Source organism: Meleagris gallopavo, chromosome 14 (genome assembly GCF_000146605.3).
Source record: "Meleagris gallopavo isolate NT-WF06-2002-E0010 breed Aviagen turkey brand Nicholas breeding stock chromosome 14, Turkey_5.1, whole genome shotgun sequence".
NCBI classification, from domain to species: domain Eukaryota; kingdom Metazoa; phylum Chordata; class Aves; order Galliformes; family Phasianidae; genus Meleagris; species Meleagris gallopavo.
The window spans coordinates 11,463,236-11,482,654 of NC_015024.2; the positions used below are offsets into that span (position 1 = coordinate 11,463,236).

The following is a 19,419-nucleotide window of genomic DNA, read 5'->3' on the forward strand; positions in this document are numbered from 1 at the left end:
TTTTTTGAGCACAGCAATGTTACTAGAAAAAATAGACAAACTTTTTGTGCAGGCAAGATTTTTTTGGCAGCAGACTTCAAAGTTAAATGTAAATTGAGATGAACTGCTAGGAACTGAATTTAGATACGTTTGAGGCCTGTTCTGACTGATGGGGAAAAAAAGGAAAGAAAAAAAAACAAGGCAGCTATTACATGCCCAGCTGAGATGGGAGAGAGGTGCTCATGTTTCAGAAAATTGTTTAGTTGACTTCTATGCATCCCTTCATCCTCGCAGAAGTTTTTTTCCAGTTGGGGTGAAAGGAAAAGAAGTAATTCATAGCCTATGAAAAATGGGCCATAAAGTCATTGTCATTGAATGTGTGGGCTTTTAAACTACAGTATTTGGTAGAACTGCAACTTTTAGTTTCCAGGTCTCTTTGGGAAGTGTCTTTGAGCTCTGAGGATAGCATCAGCTATGTGCTCTCTGAGAAATGTTACCAGTGAAATAGGAATGGATAGTCAGCCAAAGGTGGAGTAGAGAGAAGATCAAGTTTAGCAGGAGTTCCAAACTAGAGGCCTCACTTATTATGTATCTGCTTTTGTATTGGAGCATTTGAGATCTTAAGATCATCAGGACATCTTGTGACCGTGCTTCTGTCTTGGATTTTTTTCAGGTATTAAAATTCTTGCATGAGAAGGGATTTCCGTATGGCCATCTTCACTCTGCCAATGTAGTGTTGGATGGGGACACGTGCAAGTTACTGGATCTAGAAAATTCCTTGTTGGGACTTCCATCATTTTATCGATCGTACTTTTCACAGTTTCGAAAAATTAATGTAAGTTTCAGAAAAGTAATTTAACTTACTCTTACATGTCCCTTTATCCTCACCCTGAGTTTGTGGAGAACTTGCAGACTCCTAGCTATTAAAAGCTTTTTTTTGCTTATTTGAAGGGTGCCTATTTATTTTAGGCTTATACAGCAAAATATGATCTTCCTACAAAACTGTTTAACAAAATTTGGCCTGTTGTAGCCATACAGTCTTTTAGCCAGCATCTTGCTTTGCTCTTAAATGCTCATTGCAATAAATTAAGTAGAGCATCACAAGACAGCTGCTTGCTGACCTTGCTAAACAAGTTTTACTGTGCTGTCAAAGGAATGATCAAAAGTTCATGGTTAGTCCAAGCTTGCTAGTGCCATCAAAGCTCTAAGCCTCCTCCAGCACAAGAAACCAGTTCTGTCTAAACATGATTCAAAAATCTTTGAATTATGCTGTCTGGGAACTTAGCTTGTACGGCTGTATACCTTCGCTAGGAAAATGTGCTCAGCTCTGATTTGCATCAATACACGGTTCTCTAAACTGCTGTCTGTGAGAAAAAGTTTACTCCTTACACATTTTTGTAGAACTCCATAATGCTATCCTGCTTGCATCATCACTAATTGAAATACAGCAGTAACTTCTTTGCTTGGAGTGTGAAGATTTCATTTGAGTTTCAAATTGTGCAGGGTTAGGCTGTGGTTAGAAACTTAATGGTTCCTCTTTTCAACATTCAAATGCAAGACTACTCTTTTTGCTAGTATGTTATTACATGTTTTAAAAGAAGTTGTGGATAAACTGAACAGTTCTAGCAAGTTGTGTTTTTACTTTTTTCGCTTTTCTTCCTCTACAGACTTTAGAAGGCATTGATGTACATTGCTTTGGGCACTTACTGTATGAAATGACATATGGAAGACCCCCAGATACAATTCCAGTAGACAGTTTCCCTCCTGCACCATCAATGTCTGTTGGTTAGTATACAATTAAGACCGTGGCAGCCCCAGCTTCCTGGCAGCTCTTACCTTGTGCTTAAGCAGAAGTGCTCTGAAATAGCAACCTAAAACCTTCACAGCCTGTGCCTGGAAATTGTTATTTAGTAATTTTTAAAAATAGAAAATGTTCTTCCTCAAATATGTAGCATATAAATATAGACATATTTTTAACTGAATGATAAAACAGTGTGTAGTAATTAGATGTCTGGATCCCCTGGCCTCATGTCTAACATTCTTGAAAAGTTTTTACATGTAACAATAACATTATAATAAAAACCACATGTCATAAAGCTTCATCACCGCTTAGTTGATGGAATACTTAGAGGAACATAATACAAAGTGTCAGACTTTCATTCTAAATTGTTTGCTGTCCTGCAGCGCAAAAATGTGTCCATTCTTATTCTTTCTTTGATAGTGTCTGTGTTGGAATCCATTCTGACTTGTGAAGCTATGAAGAATGGCATGCCAACTGTTTCACGGCTCTTACAGATGCCGTAAGTTTTAATGTATTTGTTTTACGCTCGTAATAATTGCATAACGAGGGAGAATCTTTTTGCTTCTTCTTTATCTGAAAGATTTGTTCTTCGTTCTGAGGGATGTGTGGTGTATCCCAAATGATGATTTAAAATTGACAGATTTCATAGAAGCCATCACTTATGAGTAGGATAGGTACTCACTTAGGATTTCTTTGTCTCTCTCAGTGTGCTGGAGCATGGTGCTGTGGTTTCAATTATCTGCCTATTAAAGCAATGCAGGCACGGTTAAGATTATGTATTGGATCATTTAAATCGTTTAGAATAAGGAATCTTTTTGTATGTCCCTTCCAGACCTCGTTCATTAGGTTTGGCTGTCCATTTACTTATGACGTATGGACAAAATAGATTCTCGCTCTGCTCAGTGGTAACTTTTAGACTGAGTCAAAGTGTTATGCAGAAGTTCTGTCAGGTTTCTTCCAAAGCTGGCTTAATGAAGCACAGATAGAAGAAAATTCTTACATACTGTCCTCCTAGTGACACAGCAAAGTAGTAAAGGCAGAAATGGTGAAATATTAGGGTGTAGAAAGAAAGCAACATCTGTGCATAGCTGAGCTGGAAATCATACTGTCTGCAGTGCCACTTTTCCTGCAACTAAGAGACAGTATTACCTGAGAAGTTGTTTACTGTCACCAAGCTGTGACATGTCATCAGCAAGCTGAGAATAGAATCGCAGTTCCTGATGGGCCTGCTTTTTCTTACTATGAGATGCTAGAATCATGACTTCATAAATGACAAGATTACCCATGCTTAAATCTGGGTCTGATCTTGCAGCGTACAAATTGCAGTGCCTTCAGAGCAAGCACCAAGAGTCATTCCCTGGTTGGGATGAGTGGCTGCAATTGTGTCTCAGCCTCCTATTCCTTCTACTCCATCCTTCCTCTGCTCTTGAATAGAGATAGAGAATAGAATGTAAGGAGTGGAGAAATTCTGTCAGAAAGCTGAATAGTGGAAGAGATAGGTGTTAAAGGATGTTGAACAAACAGTCCATGCCCAGCTGTATCTGATATGTAGGATATTGTATGACATTTCCTTCATACCCATACTCTTCACAGAAATGTTCATCATGTTGTGCAATGCAAAGAATGCAATTTAAATATTTATTAAGCTGTTCTATATAAAATAGGAGTTTACTTGACTTTGCCAGGATGTGTAATCAGATAGGGTCAGAAAATTGCTCTGTGAACAAGGGTGAGCCTTTTTTTTTTTCTGTTACTTTAATTTGATTTATTTCAGAATTATTCTTGGACTACTGATCTTATAAACTTGACTCTAGGTTTGAATTTGTTCTGTCTAGTATTGGACCTGTGATAATTAGATTCAACAGGAATCTATGACTTACTTAACTTGGAGCTGGACTCATGATCTTTTTCTAGGACAATTTTCTAGCATATTCTCCAGAACAAAGTGCCTGGATATGGACTAATTTATTTTCTAACTAACATTGCCCTCTAGTGTCTTTGTTTTGGATGGAAAATTATTAATCACTTATGCTCTTGCTGATGCCATAAAGGGGAGAGTAAAACTCGTAGCATAGCTGCATAGTGCCTGGCAATCTTTGGTCATTAAAGAAATAAACATTCTTCAATGTGTAGCTTTAAGGAAAAGGCACTTGTCTGGGGGATATCCTTCTCTGCCTTTGAGAATTACAGGCATTGTGGCTATGTTCTGAGGGTAAGTGCTACTAACTTTAAAGCAGGGCTTGGAAAATAAAAAGCAGTGTATAAAAACAGGCAGTGAGATGGGGATGAGAACAGAGAAGGGAAAGAGGAGAGAGGTGAACAGTATCAGCAGTGTTCTCTCTGTGCTTCTGCCTGTCTCATAGAAATAATATTCCTTTTTTTTCCCTTTTTTTCCATCCACTTGCAGATTATTCAGTGATGTCCTGCTAACAAACTCTGAGAAACCACAGTTTAAGGTAGAGTTGAATGTTGATTTGCTGATGTTTGTGGAAGTGTCAGGTTGTGGTGGTTATGCATTAATTGATAAACAGTAGAGTACAGCTGGCTTTACTTGACTTTTCAGTGATTCACATCAGTATTTCCATCCCTTTGCTGAATAATACCCAAGAGCATTATGTATCAACCCTTAGAATTGGGGCACAGTGTGACCCATGAGTGATTCAGGTGTAGTTGCTGAAGCTAACTTGCATGACTGATCATGGTGCTCTACTTTAGGAACACAGGTAAGCTGCCTACCTTGCAGTGAAAGGAAGCAAATCATGTGGGAGCTGATTTTGCTTGATGAGACCATTGGCACAGTAGGCAGCTTCAGAGCTGGGACTTCTAGGAGCCACATCCTGCTTCCACCAGGGGAGCTGCCCCAGGGCATTTCAAGTAGAAATGTGCTGAGTGTCTTGTGATTGTCAGAGTTATGGCACTTTGGGGATGTGAACAGAATACTGAAGTAGATGACTGTCCTTGGTGTTAGAGCATCCCTGCCATTATTCACTGCTTCTTTGTCTAAGCTGTTGGATTGGTTGCTAGGTTTGGAGTGGAAAACTTGCATCTAGAGTCCTTTTTCTCCTCCACTAAGGGAGTAGAAGTTGGATCTTTAAATGTGCAGCATAGTCAGATGGATGGTGAGTTTTGAACAGTGAAGTTGTTTTTTCCTTTATCAAATTCTGTTATTTGATTTTTTTTCCTCTATTCTTTATTAGATTCCTACAAAGCTAAAAGAAGCACTGAAAACGTCCAAGGAATGCATAGAAAAAAGATTAACAGAAGAACAGAAATTGGTAACTTCTGCATTTCTTTACTGTCTTTCCTAGAGACATTCAGTTTCCTCTTATCTCTTCTAAATGTGGAAAGTGAGCTCTTAACTTCAGAGTAGCAAAGGTTTTCATCAGCAGATGTGCTTTCTCAAAAATATGGTATTGAGCAGCTGTAGAACAGCTGTTGAAGGCATGGAATTACATTCTTTTGAGTGGTGCAGCTTCACAGGGACTCTTAAATTAAAGGATTATCTTAATTGTTCTGTGAGCTCTGTGCTCTATCAGCAACCATAAAGATAAGAGTTAAAAATTAAAAAAGAAAATTACACATGCAAAGTGACTACAGTTTTTTTTTCTTGAACCCCAAACATATGCTTTGTCTGAGAACACTTGGGATCTTAACATGGTTTTGTTCTTTTTCCTTTTTTTCCCCTTAATTTTGAAGATTCACCAGCACAGAAGACTGACAAGAGCTCAGTCTCATCATGGCTCCGAAGAAGAAAAAAAGAAAAGGAAAATCTTAGCAAGAAAGGTAAACAATCTTTAAATAGATTTCTCACACAGAAAATTATTCAGTGTGTAGCATGAACATCCACAGGTGTGCTGCTGTATTCAGTCCTGTGATGTTCTTCCTCATTTGTAGCTAAGTGATAACACTTATTAAATGACTGCTGACTGTTTAATCTATTTGAGTTTACTTAATGAAAATGGGCTTAACTAACACCTGCTGCCCAGTGAAGGTCTTAGAGCTGTTTTTGTTTTTTTTCTAGTTGTCTGCAGCACTCTTGTTTCTCATCTTTTTTTTTTTTTTTGGATCAGTTTTCTACATTTCCCTTGCAGTCAGAGCATACTGAAGTTGCCCTGTTTGCTTGGATACATTTGAGCACAGTGCTGCCTTGCTGCTGTTGTCCTTGCAGCAGCACGTGTTGGTTGGGGAAGAGTGATGCTGGGCATTGATAAACCTTGTGTGATATATCAAATGGCTTTTAAAAATTCTCTGAGTCAACTTGATTTTCATTATGAAAGAGGTTATTCATTCCCACCTTCTGTTTCTTCTTCTTTGTTTAAAGAAGTCAAAACGCTCTGCGTATGAAAGTGCGGAAGAACACTCAGCAAAATACAGCAACTCAAATAACTCAGGTAACTACAGAGAGAAGAGCTTGCTTCTGCACAGCTGTGTCAGTGTTTTCATTGCTACTATAATTTTGTGGCTTAAAAGGTCCAGGGTCACCATCAGTTTGCACCATAATATTGAACTAACGAATGCTGATAGTTCTGTCTCTGGTGTTTAGTAATAGATAAATTGAGGGCTTAGAGATAACACTAGAGCTAAATTTTCAGCTGATACAAGGTAATGTGTCCTCTCTTCTGTGTTCTATTCCTCAAAAGGAGGGAAAAAAAAAAAGATAAAAAAAATAACAAAGAACCCCCACTCTATTCAATCCTTTTGACATTTGACAGGAGTAACAATAGCATTGATTATTTGGATTATTTGCTAATGAAGACCTCAGAGAGAAACTCTGTGGTGATCTGTACTCTTTAGAAAGGTATTAAGACGAATGAATTATCTTTTGAATTGCTTCTTCATTGTCAGTTTCTAAAACAAGGGAGTGTTTGACAGATCTTCATGTAGTTAAAAGGAATGGCCTGTACTACGGAACAATTCAATGTAGTGTTCTTGTGTGGCTAAAATGTGTCCAAAATCAGCCTATTGTGGAATAGTTAGGTGTCAGAGTAACTTGTGGGTACAGAAACTGACTAAAAATCATCTCTTAGAAGGAGGAATGAGGTGCCATCCATGCAGTGGCACAACTCTTAAGGAAAACAGAATTTGGACGCTGAAATCCAACAGCCTAAGCAACAGAAAAGAAGTGTTCCCCATTGAGGAGTACTGTTGACTGTGCTGCTTATGTGTTTGGACCTCCTCTGATAATATGTACTGTAAAGCTTTTCTGTTTGGATCGGGTGTGAGTGACACTGTTTGTATCAATGGGAATCTTTCCCAAGTTTTCGTTGGGAGCAGGATTAAGTCTTCAGTCAATAAAGTTGGCCTGTTTTCAACAATCTGTCTTGTCTGATTGTGTTGAGTTTTGCATCACAGCTTTAGTTACTAGACTGTTGTTTTATTTAGCAGGCTCTGGGGCGAGTTCCCCATTAACATCTCCATCATCCCCCACTCCGCCCTCTACAGCAGGTAAGCTCAAGAGTCATTATAATGTTTGTTTTTAATTTGTGGTGTCCTTTTTGTTTTACCCTCTGTGTTTAACCACAGGAATTGTATTGTTCCCAAAGATGATTAAGGGGTGATGGTCTTAAATGATGGAACGCAGAGATTGTGTTTATCTTGTATCAGGTTGAGTGTGGACATTTGCCCTCTTTTGAGGGCTATAGAGAACCTCTTAATTCGGTCCCTTTTTTAATATTATCTGTTCTCTAAAGTGCCTGGTATGATTTACCTGTAGAGTTTAAGTGTTTACTTCAGTCTTTGATTTTACTCCAGTCCTACTGAGACTGCTGTTTTCCAGACATTTTCTGAGCTTCGTGTTGCAGTATACGTTTGTTCTAATGTTAATGGCCTGTGGGCCATGAAATAATGTTTGTCAATCCCTTGGTTCTGTGTATTGTCTATTTACACCTGTACTGCTGTGACCTGATTTTGGAAGTTTTGGGGTATGACAAAATGAGTGGCTTAGGCCACATAAATCTCCCTTATTCTGCTATAGCCTGTTGGTGATATGAGTAGAGCTGCTTATGCAGAGAAACAAGTCAGAAACTGGTTTGTGTTAAAAATAATCTCTCATTTTGACCAGATCCCACTTTCAATTTGCTAGGTAGGTAGCTATGCAAACAGTTTTGCTCATGTTTGGGACAAGTGGTGGGATGTGATAGAGAAATCTGCTTGAGTGGGCATTGCCAGAAACAGAAATACTTGTGAAAGTTGGATTACAAATATGAGTATTGAGCTGTGGTGGACAGGCTCCAGTCTGAAAGGCTAGAAGAAGTGCACTAGCAAACATTGACAGCAAAAGATCTTAATTGAATATATACCAAGAAAGGAGGCTGTCTGTGGCATTGCTGTTGTGATGACTTGTGTCACATGATTCCTACTTGCAGGAGCTTTCTATACCAAAGTGGTGAAATCAAATTTGTGTTTGTTGTGGATGGTCATTTGTAAGATGCTACAGTCTATGTGATGTAATTTAAATCTTTTATGCTGAAATTCAAATTAGTCATTTCTCCTTCAAGTAATGAGTACACTGAGGTACGTGTTTTATGAACTAACTTCTTCCAGTTACTCTAAACAAGATAATTACTGTTATTGTGTTGCACAGTAACAGCTCTGTTTTCTGGGGGCACTGACTCCTAGTGAGATAGCTTATCTTTCAGATTCTGTACACTTTAAAAAGAAAGTAGCTGAACAATGCAAAGGAGAATCCCCATGCCTTCAAAGTAGATAGATATTTAGAAAACTTTTTTTTCTTTCTGGAATAGAACAGCTTTTAACTGGCGTTTCAACTTTAATGTGTATTGGAACTAGATTGAAAGCTCAGGCTCAGGTCAATTCATAGACTTGGCTCAGCTGGCTTAAAAATGGCTGAAGCTTTAGCTCAGAAACTTGGCTCTGAGTTCAAACCACACAGTCACAGTGTGGCAGTCATCCTGCAGGCAGTGTGCTTGTGGAGACATAACAGTCTGCCCTTTTGTGACGTGATGCACATTGCCCTGTGTGCAGCCACATCAGGAAGTGCTTTAGTGGGTTGATGGTATTGGTGCTTTTGTTTGGGCATAAAGGCAGGTGTCACCATTTCAGGAATGCTTATGTAAGGAGAATTAATAGACAAAACTTCAGATGTTAGCTCTAAGAGAAAGCGAGTGACGTCATCAGTGATGTTGTATGTATTCTATACAAGTGTGCTGTTGATGAGTTGGTGAAAGACTCACTGGCCTCATGGTTAAGATGTTATTTGTGACAGCTGATGCAGTTGTAGCTTCTGTTTTGTCCTGTTTCATTAAATTAATTAAGGATATTTACCTCTAGACCAAAATTGCTTGTGGGCATCATGGTGAGATGACCTTCAAAGCAGGAATGAGGCTTTCAGTCTGTCCTTCTGGTTTGTGTTAGTATCATAGCAAGTCAAGGAGTCTTGCTGATATGATGCCATGCCAGAATGAAGGCTGATATGGAAAAGGATATCCTACAAAAGCTCTTGGTCTATTCCATCTCAGTCAGTGTAGTGTGTGGGTATGTGCAGAACTGGAGACTCCAACCAGAGGTAAACAGGCTTCAGGCTGTCATACCCTGGGGAAGAAACGCAGACTCTTGTGGGTGTTTCTCATTGACAGGAGTGCTTGTTTGTGACCAGCTGTGTTGCAGATACTTGGCTGAATACCATCTTTGAAATGCGTTGCTTAGATCGTGACAAATGACTCTAACACAACTTCTGTCTTTCTGACATTCTCTTCTGAATGTTTTTTATTTTTTCATTTTTCCCCATCTACTTGCACACTTTTATACACTTTGCTTCATTGAGAATCTGTCGTTTTCCTTTGTGGCTAGGATCAGAAGGGATGCAGAACACCATGGTGTGGGTTATTTAAAACTTCACTACATCTCTAAATCCAGTAAACCCATAATATACCAGTGAGCTCTCCTATTAGAGAAGTTTGGAGGGTGCCATTTAGCCAGCTCCTTTCTGAATAGTATTGCTGTCCTGCACTTCCCAGAGAGAATAAGCTGAAGGAATTGTACTTAACTTTAGCGTCCTTTTCTGTGCCAGTTGTTCTAAATACTTCACTACAACATGTTTCATAGAGAGCCATGTGGAACATCTTTTGAGTCTTCACCTGTCTGTGAGACAATGCACAGTGCTTTAGCAAGTGCTGTCCTTGATTGTTTCTGATTGGTCCATGTAGTTTAAGTATAAATGCAGGTGTTAACGTAACAGGAAATGTGCCATGAACTGAATGGATTTCATCTTCTGTGGCTAATCTTCCTGCAGATTTCTTGCTAACTCTCTCTCAATGTACTGTAATCCTCTGAAGCCTGAATTACAGCATGTGTAATTGATAATATGAATGTTTTATTTGTTGATTGAGTATAAGAATGCTTACAGTGTGGAAAGTTGAGTTCATTATTCACAATCCAATTGTTGTATATGTAATAGGAAAAAAAATTAGCTGCTATTCCCATGTATTTTTCAGTGAATAAGAATGTATTGGGTTTTTTGGTACTAACTTTTCAGCTAACACTCTCTGTTTTTCTTACTTTGACACGAGATCTGGATGATTAACTTGTGTCCTCTCTCTTTCTCTGCTGTCTTCAATAGAGCATGCATCATTTTGAACGTGAATTTTCGGAAAAGTAAGCTAATGCTGATTTATCTCTTTAAAGATGCTCTGTTTCTGTATGGGAAAGTTTAATGCAAATCTTAAACTTGCTTAGTATTGGGAGGGAATAGAAGAAAAAGATCTGAGCATTCTTATGGATTATTTTAATGAAATACAGCATCTTTAAAAACTATCACTAAAATAATTTTCTTTGTTTGCATCCCATTCTCAGCAAAGTTTTTAATGCTATTTGCACAATTATTGTCACTTTAAATTCATAATTAAGTTTTTGTTTCAATTCAGGCATCAAGTTTACAGCATCTGATTTACTTCCTATTCCTTTTAACACACTCTCTTAACAAAAATGTCCCTGTAAAAAAAACCCCTTGGTAAGTTCTTGTTTGAGCATTTTATTCTTATAACTGTGTGAGTGAGTAAATGTGTTTGCAGTCAGCTGCTTCCAACATATGTATTGGAAAAGTTGTGTGATAATTGAGCACTTACCTGAAGTATTTTCTGGGTAAATATGTTCTGTTGGGTTGATCAGTTTAACCTGCACATGTAGCTGCATATGAGTCCACTGCAGCAAACTAAGATTTCCTTTGCACCACTCATGACAAGAAGGGATAGCTTAGTTTTGGTTGACTGAGAGGTTGACTGAAATGAATGGATTTGGCAGATTTTCAGAATCATGCTCTTAATTAACATGTTTAATATGTAACGCTCATAGCTAGTCAGATATCATCTTAAATCTGCATTTATATTTTAAGGCAGAGATCAGGTGTAAGATCTCCTAAGAGCTTCTTTCAACTGTATGATGTTGGCATCACAATTTAGAAATACTTGGTATTGAGGAACTTAACAAATTTCCAGTCAGAAGGGCAGCCTCTCCCCCTACCTCCCTGTCCCTTATGCCCCCATCATAAAATGACCTGACCAAAATTTAAAGATAACACATGGATTCTTGGTTTAATAATAGCAATCCAAGCACTTAAGTAGTGGCATTTTTGCCTCCGTTTCTGTCAAATATGTACCTTCTTTTGCCAAATATATTACTGTTATATTTGTATTCCATATGGAGTCCTGGCCACTGTCTTCATGGTCTCTCCTTGTTGTATCTTGTACAACTATGTGCATAACCTCTTCAGTTTCACCTTGCTGTTCCAACCAAAATCTTGTCTTCGTTCTCTGAAATTCTTGCATCTCTTTTAAGCCATCTCAGTTGTGATGAGCTGGCCTTGGCTGTTTTACAGCAGTTCATCTGATCCCAAATCAGATCATTGCTACGCCAGTCCTGCTCTCACCTCTTAACTCATCAAAGTGGTTAACTATTCTTGGTTTTGTTCTTCTCTGGCAAAGTGTCTGTTTTGCTTTGCTGTGCTTTACTGGCAGTCCATACACACGGCAGAAACAGGACTCTAACTTAGGGGATGGTTTTCAGTATTTCTAATTACAGACTCACATCTTTGGCTAGTGCAAAAACACGGGTTTGGGTAAGTTAGATGACCCCAAGGCATCAATATGTGATGTGTTATTTCAGTTTATACTAACATTGTGTAATGTTTTGATTACTTAAGAGAGTAGCTGATCCACGTGCCCCAGACGTGTTTTTTCAGTTATTTTCTGACATTTCTAATAGAGCTTTGAACATTACTCTACTAGGACTTGAACATTAGTTCTGAAAGGGATGAGAGTGAAGACAGAAGCTGTTTTTCTGTGTTTTCTTATCACAGAAAAAGGTTTTCATGCCAATGAGATGGCATGAATCCATGTCATATAGTTTCCTTTAGCTGCTTAGTATTTGCTTAATTCATAGCAAGCAGTTGTACCTCATTTGTCAGTGTGTTGGCTAGCCCTGTGTTGTTTTGCTCTTTTGTCCAAAAGCATCCTCGTCCTTGCCACTTACTGGTGTGCTCCTCGTGTAGGTTAGAGCTACCAAACAAGTACAGAACTATGGATGCCATTTGTCTCCCTAGCCATACTTGACATTAACTCATGGTCTAGACAATGGCATTAAAATTCACTGTTGAATAATAATGACATCTTAACCACTAAGCCCCCCGTTTTCAGAATGTGAAGGTGAAGACAGGCCCATCATCCACATACAACTGAGGGTGTGCTGCAAATGCACCTTCATGTGGACGTTCTGTGGAACAGCATGGGGTCACCTCTGGCCTTTGCTCTTACTCCTGCCATGTATCTTTGATCTTGAGTGTAGAAATGGTGTAATGAGCAGCAGCTGAGAAGCACTGGAGCACATTGTGTGGAAATGTAGCTTGGGTCAAATAAGGCCACCTGCCTGGACCTGAGCTTCCAGAACCTCAGTGCTGGGTTAGCTGCCTGCATGCACAGCTAGTTTCTGGCTTTCCAGCTCTCTCTGCAAGTTCTCAGGGCACGGAGCTTAAAGCATGATGAGACAACATGACTAGGTTAAAAAGCAACGGCCAGAGTGCGAGGTGGGAGCACAGGAAGAAAGCAAGTGGTGTGAGTAGTGGGTTGTGATTCCTTCAGCCTGTGAAACAAGCATTTGCTTGTTTCTCCGTGGCTGAAGAAAGTCTGACAGTATTGTGGACATGTAAAACATTTCCAGAAAAACTCTATCTGCAGTTAGTTGTCTAAAACTAACGTGTAATTTGGTCAGTCACCACAAATGCTACAGCAGTGGTCCTTCGTAAAACCTGTAATGTTCATCATGTAAATATGAACAGAGGGTAAGATTTGCTTCCCAGTCAGTATCACATTTGAGTCACATTTTGCATCCCTGAGAACTGATGTCTTTTAGGCTTCTTCTCAGAGGTGTCTCAGATGACGTGACTCACCTGCAGATAGAGAGATTTGATCACATCAGCATTTTTTCATCCTGTTCTGTTCTTCACATTCCACTTGCTTTCAAGGAGCGAAGTTCCTAGTGCAGCACTGACACGGTCCAGCTACGTGGCTGCAGTGCTCTGCAGCAGGCCCTCTTTGGCATAATCAAACATCATCTTCTCTCCTCAACCAACAGGAGCATCGTCGATACCCCCAGCACCACCACCGCCACCCCTGCCACCAGCAGCTCCTCCTCCAAATACAGAGGTGCCAACACAGCCAAGCTCACAGCCTGCCGTCAGTGCAAGCCGAGGAGCCTTACTCAGCTCCATTCAAAACTTTCAGAAAGGAACTCTGAAGAAAACACACACGTGTGACTACAGTGCTCCCAGGATCAGCTGAGGCTACCGGTTACATCAGGATTGAATTCCCCCTCCCGCTCCTGTGCTGTCCAGGAACAAGACCCTTCTGATCAGCAACTGATTCACCAGCGCGTATAGCAGCTAGTCATGCAGTAGCTCCCTTTTACCTCTATTTCAGCTTTACACAAGTAGCAGCACTACCCCATCTGGTTTGCATTGCCATGCTAAGTACTCCATTCTTTACTTGGTTTCAAGAATTTTGTTTTCTAGCGGCAGTTTCGGGTACAGCAACTTCTACGTGGCTGAATAAAACTGAGAATAGGAATGACCATCATCAAGGTGAATTAATGCATTTTTTTAGTTATATTCTTCTTCACTTTTTTTTTTTTTTGGTCAAATTACAAGAATCTACTTCTAACCTGCCCTTTTTCAACACTAGTCATCCAGCAGTAACTCATTTAACTTACTGCATTGACTCAGCATATTTTGTTTGAGATAATCCAAAAAGAACCCAGCCAAACCCCAAAAACAACCAACAAAACCCATAAAACATACTGCACAGGTGAGGGAACTGGAGAATTAAATCTTATTCCCACCATTTTTGCTGATGGACAAATATAGTGTATCAGACTTGTTTAAATGGACATCTTCCCTGCAACTCTAAGGGAACGTGTTTTTTAAATAAGGAAATAGTTGAAATGGGAGTTAATAGGGCACTGGGATATTATTCATGATTTAGTTAAATGCAAACTTACTTCAAGTTAATTTTACAGCTTATTCTTTATTGAAAGATCATTTTTTGATTTGATTAAAACCTTAAACAAATTGCACTTTAAAGGATTATAGATAATCCATTTTTTTAAATTCAAGTACATCCGTGTTTGTAACTATGCAGAGAATGTCTGTACAGTTTCATGTAACCTGTGATATTCAGTCATTTTTATTAAAATGTTCATGGAGTTCCTCCAGCAGCATGGTGGTGGATGTATTCAGCTAGGATTTTGCCTGCAAGCCTGACTTCTAAGAATTGAGTAGCACTTCTACTAGGAAATGCCCAGAAAGGTACTCCTGACCTGTAAATGAAGAAGGACCTGAGCCCTTGTGTCTGCTTAAGAGAGGTAAGTATCTGCTAAGTATCTGCTCCAGAACGGTTCACTGGAAAGGCACCTTTTCCTGGCTGTAGAGCAAGCTGTGCTGCACTGACTTCTGTAGGCAGACTGTCTCTACTAGGACAGTAACAGAAGCTGCTGAACAAAGAACAAATCCTCTCTGTCAGGAAGAGCTCCTTAGCTAAACCCAGGTACGTGGTTGCAGCAAAAGCTGGTGCAGTTGTTGCCCAGCTCTTCAAACATACCCAAACAACTGCTTTTGAATAGTTTATTACTTTACCCAGGTCTGAAAAAAGTAACTTTTATTCTTTTTTGCCTGTAAGAACTATAGTTTGTGCATACTGTTGTTTAGTTTAAAAAAACAAGCAAGCAAACAAAAAGGGCACAAAACCATACATAAAAACAAAACAAAACATCTGAGCAAGTTTTCTTTATCACTGTAAATGACAGCTGACATAGAAAATGCACGTGACAGTTAATAAAGAATAAATAGGTATTATTTCCCACCACACACTGAAGAGGATCAGGATCTTTAATTAAGCTCTTGTGTAGCTTTCCTGTATGACCAGAGCACTCTTTGAAGAAAGCACATGAGCCACCTCTTAACCCATGCTACAGGCTTCCAAAGCCATTTTATACAGGTATTTGTTAAACTGCTGAATTAAAAAGCAAGGCTTCACTCAGCTCTGGTTTTATCATTTGCCTTTAGTAAGCCTTGCAAACATAGGCTCCTGGAGAGCTGTGCAGCATCCTAGGACTAGACTCAGGATGGCCCTCGTTACTCACTACCATTCTGCACTCAACCACCATCACTGTCAGTTTAGCACAGCTAGTCTGATCATTGCAGGACAAGCAGAAATTGAAGACCTCTTCTTCCCTCTGAATTTAGAGCATAAGGAGAGATCCTAACCCACCTGAAGTACAAGCTAACTTACAGATGAGCGTTACCACATGGTTACTTAAATGAAATTGATTAGAGGGAAACCCCACTAGACCCCATTGCAGCCATATAAATACTCTGTGAGATCGCTGTACTTTACTGTACAAAAGTTTATGTAGCTATACAACAAAGTTATGCATACAAGTTGCCCTATACCATTAATACTTTTTAAAGCAGGACTTTAAAACATATTTACAACTCAGATATTCAAAGTTTTCTTCACTGCAAATATTATATCCTTCACTTGAGGTATGCAGTTATCTTCTAAAATTTTTGCGTAAGGCATAGGAACATCTGCACCTGTAACACGCACAGCTGGAGCATCCAAGTAGTTGAAGGCAGATCCTGAAACAGAAAATGGTGGTCAGGTTGTTGCACAATCTGGTTTTCTCTCAATTCAGTTCCTGAATTTCAATATGCATACAACAACTTTGTTCCTGTAGTACCAGAGACAGCTTTTCCTGCTTGCTTAAACTACAGTGTACAACGATAAACAAAAAGTTACCATCTTGCTTCAGTTCCTGGGATAAGAATTATACCAGAAGATCATCTGGATCGACCATTTGAACATGTCTAGAACAAGACAGCTATTAAGCTCCTCAGATACAGCACTTCAAATTTGTTGTCATCTGGCTTTATCAAGAAGTCACGAGGATTTAGATCAACGTGCAGACTGCAGAAGTCAGTACCTTCCATGATCCTGGCGCAGATTTCAGCTCCTACTCCAAACTGTGGCCAACCTCCTTCTACAGTTACAAGATGGTTTGTCTTTGCAACACTGGCTTCCACCGTTTCAATATCCATTGGCCTAATGGTACGCAGATTTATAACCTTAAAAAAAGGCACTGAGTGAGTTTTGTTGAGATCTAATCCTGACATTTACTGCTGTTTGGGCACAGCGTCCTTTAGCACTACCATCTATTCTGACTTTGACAGGAAGACTTAAAGTTAATGAAATTACTGCTTATCTTGACAGATCCTGCACAACAGCTTTTGGTGGCTTCTGGAAAATGCTTGATGAGTCTTGCTATATATAATCATACTGCTACATACTGTCATTGTTCTGCTCATTGTACAAGTAGATCAATCGGAAAGTCTTTAGTAGTTCTGACTTGGTTTTGTAATGAAAAGGTCAAACACAGAAACAAGAAATGCATGTACACTGACAGTTAAGTCACTTATAAAAGCTTGTAGTTTTTAAACTGATGTTCTACAAAGCCTAAACAAGGTGACCCGCTGCCTTTTTCCTAGTACAGGGAGAGAGAAAAGCAACAGAAACACCACACACCTCACACTCAACACCTTCTTTGGCCAGGATAGAAGCTGCTTCCAAACAGTGCCCAACAGGCCTAGAGTGTGCCACTAATGTAACATGAGTTCCTGGAACAGAAACAAGTGTTAAAAAGAAACAAATCCAGAAGAAAAAGTACACATAAAAAAGCATTTTTCTTGGGCTCTTTTGTAGGTAGCATTAGTTATTCTAATTAGTTATCCTCCAAATTTAAGTTCTGTACATTTATTTGAAATGTTAAGTATTCTACACCCATGAAGAGTGGCAGCAGGACTACGTGAAGACAAAAAGCCTTCTATTGCAGAGATCTAAATAATGTTTTTAGTACTTTTTGGATTATCCTTTTTACACATGTTATTCAGTGGTAAATTACGAACAGGCTGAAAAATTACAATGATCTCTTCTGCATTTTTAACAAAAATTACATACTAAGGTGCAGGAAAGCTCTCCTCACATCATCTACGCCATCCCTAGATCAAGAGAGAAACCTTTTAGAAAGTTACAGTTTTAAATGAGATGCGGGGAACAAAACAATTGAGTACAATACAACATAAATAATATTTAAGTATTTAACATTTTAAATATGCTCCTGTGTCCCATGACAGCAGTATTCTGAATAGCTAAATTCCCCAGGCAGCTAAGTTAGTAAGGATGCATACGGATACATACACATGTTCTCAGCTTACCTTCCCTTTCTATTTTGGCCTTTCCAATTGGAACAACAAAGTCCTTTGACTGTGCCTGTTCAGACATCTCAAAGGGAACACCATACAGCAATTCATTTTCCAGCATCACAACTAGAACAAAATGTACTTGGATTAATTTGTACTTCTGCAGGAACAGGCTGTACTTATGATTAACAGTACTGCAGCAGAATATTTGCAAAAGCAATACAAAAAATTAGAAGTCAGTCAGCTTCACTACTCAGTTATTTTAAATACTGTCTCAAATTCATCTTAAATGTGACTAAGTGTATGACAGCAATATAATTTTACACAAGATTTAAAGCCCTTCATATGATTTTTCCTTTAAACAAATCAAAACCAAGAAAGCCTGGCAGAAAACAGGAGTTGAGAAGCCTGTGCTGACTTACAAAACCTCTGTAAAATTTGAGTCTGCATACTCATCTCTAAAAGTAGATCAAGGGAAAACTGGAAAGATCATGGCTAAGAAATGTTTCTATAGAACTGGTAGCTTCAGAAAAGTCTTACATTTTGCATGGGTGCTTGTGAGAAAGAAAGATGAAGGTTGCCCTGTTTTTGGTTAATGAGATTCTGAATTTATCATCTAAGCTTCATCATCTCTAACAAATGAGTTACATTATATCTGCAGGATACAATGTATCTGCAGGAACTTCTCCTGACTCATCTTCATCCTTTATAATGCCTTTACAATGGGTGCATAAATGCATCTTTTAAAACTTCCAAATGGGTACATGGAAGCAGGTTAGAACAGCACAAAAATAGTCTGCTGCTACCTAGCCAAGGGACCGTAAGGAGAAAGCAGTTAAGGTTACTGATGGCGATGCTTAAGTGTTGAATAATTTTTTATCCTTTACATGAGGTGGGAGAAGAAAAGAAATATTCAGAAATGAGAGCTAAATACTGCTGTGATCTGACCGTGCTCACCTGGATTGTCGTCCCGGATCGACGCCTTCAGCAACCCTTTAGCATCTTCTGAGCTCCAAGGACTGACGACTTTCAGCCCGGGGCAGTGCCCGTACCAGGCAGCGAAGCACTGCGAGTGCTGAGCAGCGACGCCAGCAGAAGCGCCGTTGGGGCCGCGGAAGACAATGGGGACGGGGATGGCTCCTGCAGACATGTAGCAGGTCTTGGCGGCAGAGTTGATTACCTGGTCGATCGCTTGCATGGAGAAGTTAAACGTCATGAATTCACACACCGGCCTCAAGCCCGCCTATCAAAGTCAGATCATATGTCACGTTTTAACACAAAAGCAGCTCATTTTATATTTCAGTTCAGAAGGAGGGAAGGCGTAGTGTACTGACCATCGCGGCACCGACGGCGATTCCCGTGAAGCCCATCTGGAAGAGGAACAGACGGAATCAGCGCCAGAGCACGGCCCACAAAGAGCCCCGCGGGGTGAGCGAGCCCCGCGCCGTACCTCAGAGATGGGGGTGTCGATGATCCTCTTGTCCCCGTATTTCTTCCACAGCCCCCTGGAGATCTGCGGAGCGGAGCGGCGTCAGACTCTGCAAAGCCCCCGCCCCGGGCCCGGCAGTGGCCGCCCCTCACCTTATAGGCACCGTCGTACTGGGCCACCTCCTCGCCCAGCAGGAAGACGCGCTCATCCCGCTCCAGCTCCTCGTCCAGCGCCTGGTTCAGCGCGTCCCGCACCGTCACCTGCGGGACAGCGGCACAAGGCAGGGAAGGGCGGGCGTCCCTCAGCGCACCCGCCCCGCCCGTAGAGATGAACCCCTCGCCCCCGATCCCCCCCTCACGGCCGCTACCTGGATGGCGGCGGGTGCGGAGAGGCGGAGGCCCCTGCGCGGCGGGAGGAGGCGGCCTCGCGGAACCAGCAGCCGCAGCGCTC

The 19,419-nt window shown here is 40.2% G+C and overlaps 2 protein-coding genes across 10 annotated transcripts in view; one reads left to right on the plus strand and one right to left on the minus strand.

The window, feature by feature from the left end:
* The window catches only part of PXK (PX domain containing serine/threonine kinase like), a 23,674-nt gene extending 9,181 nt beyond the window's left edge, over window positions 1-14,493 (plus strand). Inside the window, exons 9-18 of one of the 9 annotated variants that reach the window (XM_031555604.1) lie at window positions 653-814; window positions 1,647-1,764; window positions 2,201-2,279; window positions 4,188-4,236; window positions 4,978-5,055; window positions 5,477-5,563; window positions 6,102-6,171; window positions 7,163-7,237; window positions 8,443-8,484; window positions 13,381-13,544. In XM_031555604.1, coding sequence (XP_031411464.1) covers window positions 653-814; window positions 1,647-1,764; window positions 2,201-2,279; window positions 4,188-4,236; window positions 4,978-5,055; window positions 5,477-5,563; window positions 6,102-6,171; window positions 7,163-7,237; window positions 8,443-8,484; window positions 13,381-13,544 — 924 coding nt within the window. Of the gene's footprint in view, window positions 1-652; window positions 815-1,646; window positions 1,765-2,200; window positions 2,280-4,187; window positions 4,237-4,977; window positions 5,056-5,476; window positions 5,564-6,101; window positions 6,172-6,807; window positions 7,098-7,162; window positions 7,238-8,442; window positions 8,485-10,358; window positions 10,574-10,662; window positions 10,749-13,363 lie in introns of those variants that run through there. The other 8 variants (XM_031555605.1, XM_031555600.1, XM_031555601.1 and 5 more) reach the window with 8 other exon arrangements.
* Window positions 14,494-14,892: 399 nt separating this feature from the next.
* PDHB (pyruvate dehydrogenase E1 beta subunit) overlaps window positions 14,893-19,419 on the minus strand; it is a 5,803-nt gene continuing 1,276 nt past the window's right edge. Inside the window, exons 2-10 of the mRNA XM_010718662.3 lie at window positions 19,337-19,416; window positions 19,122-19,229; window positions 18,991-19,053; window positions 18,875-18,910; window positions 18,498-18,783; window positions 17,556-17,666; window positions 16,867-16,958; window positions 16,268-16,409; window positions 14,893-15,923 (exon numbers count right to left, since the gene is read on the minus strand). Of these exons, the coding sequence (XP_010716964.2) occupies window positions 15,778-15,923; window positions 16,268-16,409; window positions 16,867-16,958; window positions 17,556-17,666; window positions 18,498-18,783; window positions 18,875-18,910; window positions 18,991-19,053; window positions 19,122-19,229; window positions 19,337-19,416 (1,064 nt within the window). The 3' untranslated portion in view covers window positions 14,893-15,777. The remainder of the gene's footprint in view (window positions 15,924-16,267; window positions 16,410-16,866; window positions 16,959-17,555; window positions 17,667-18,497; window positions 18,784-18,874; window positions 18,911-18,990; window positions 19,054-19,121; window positions 19,230-19,336; window positions 19,417-19,419) is intronic.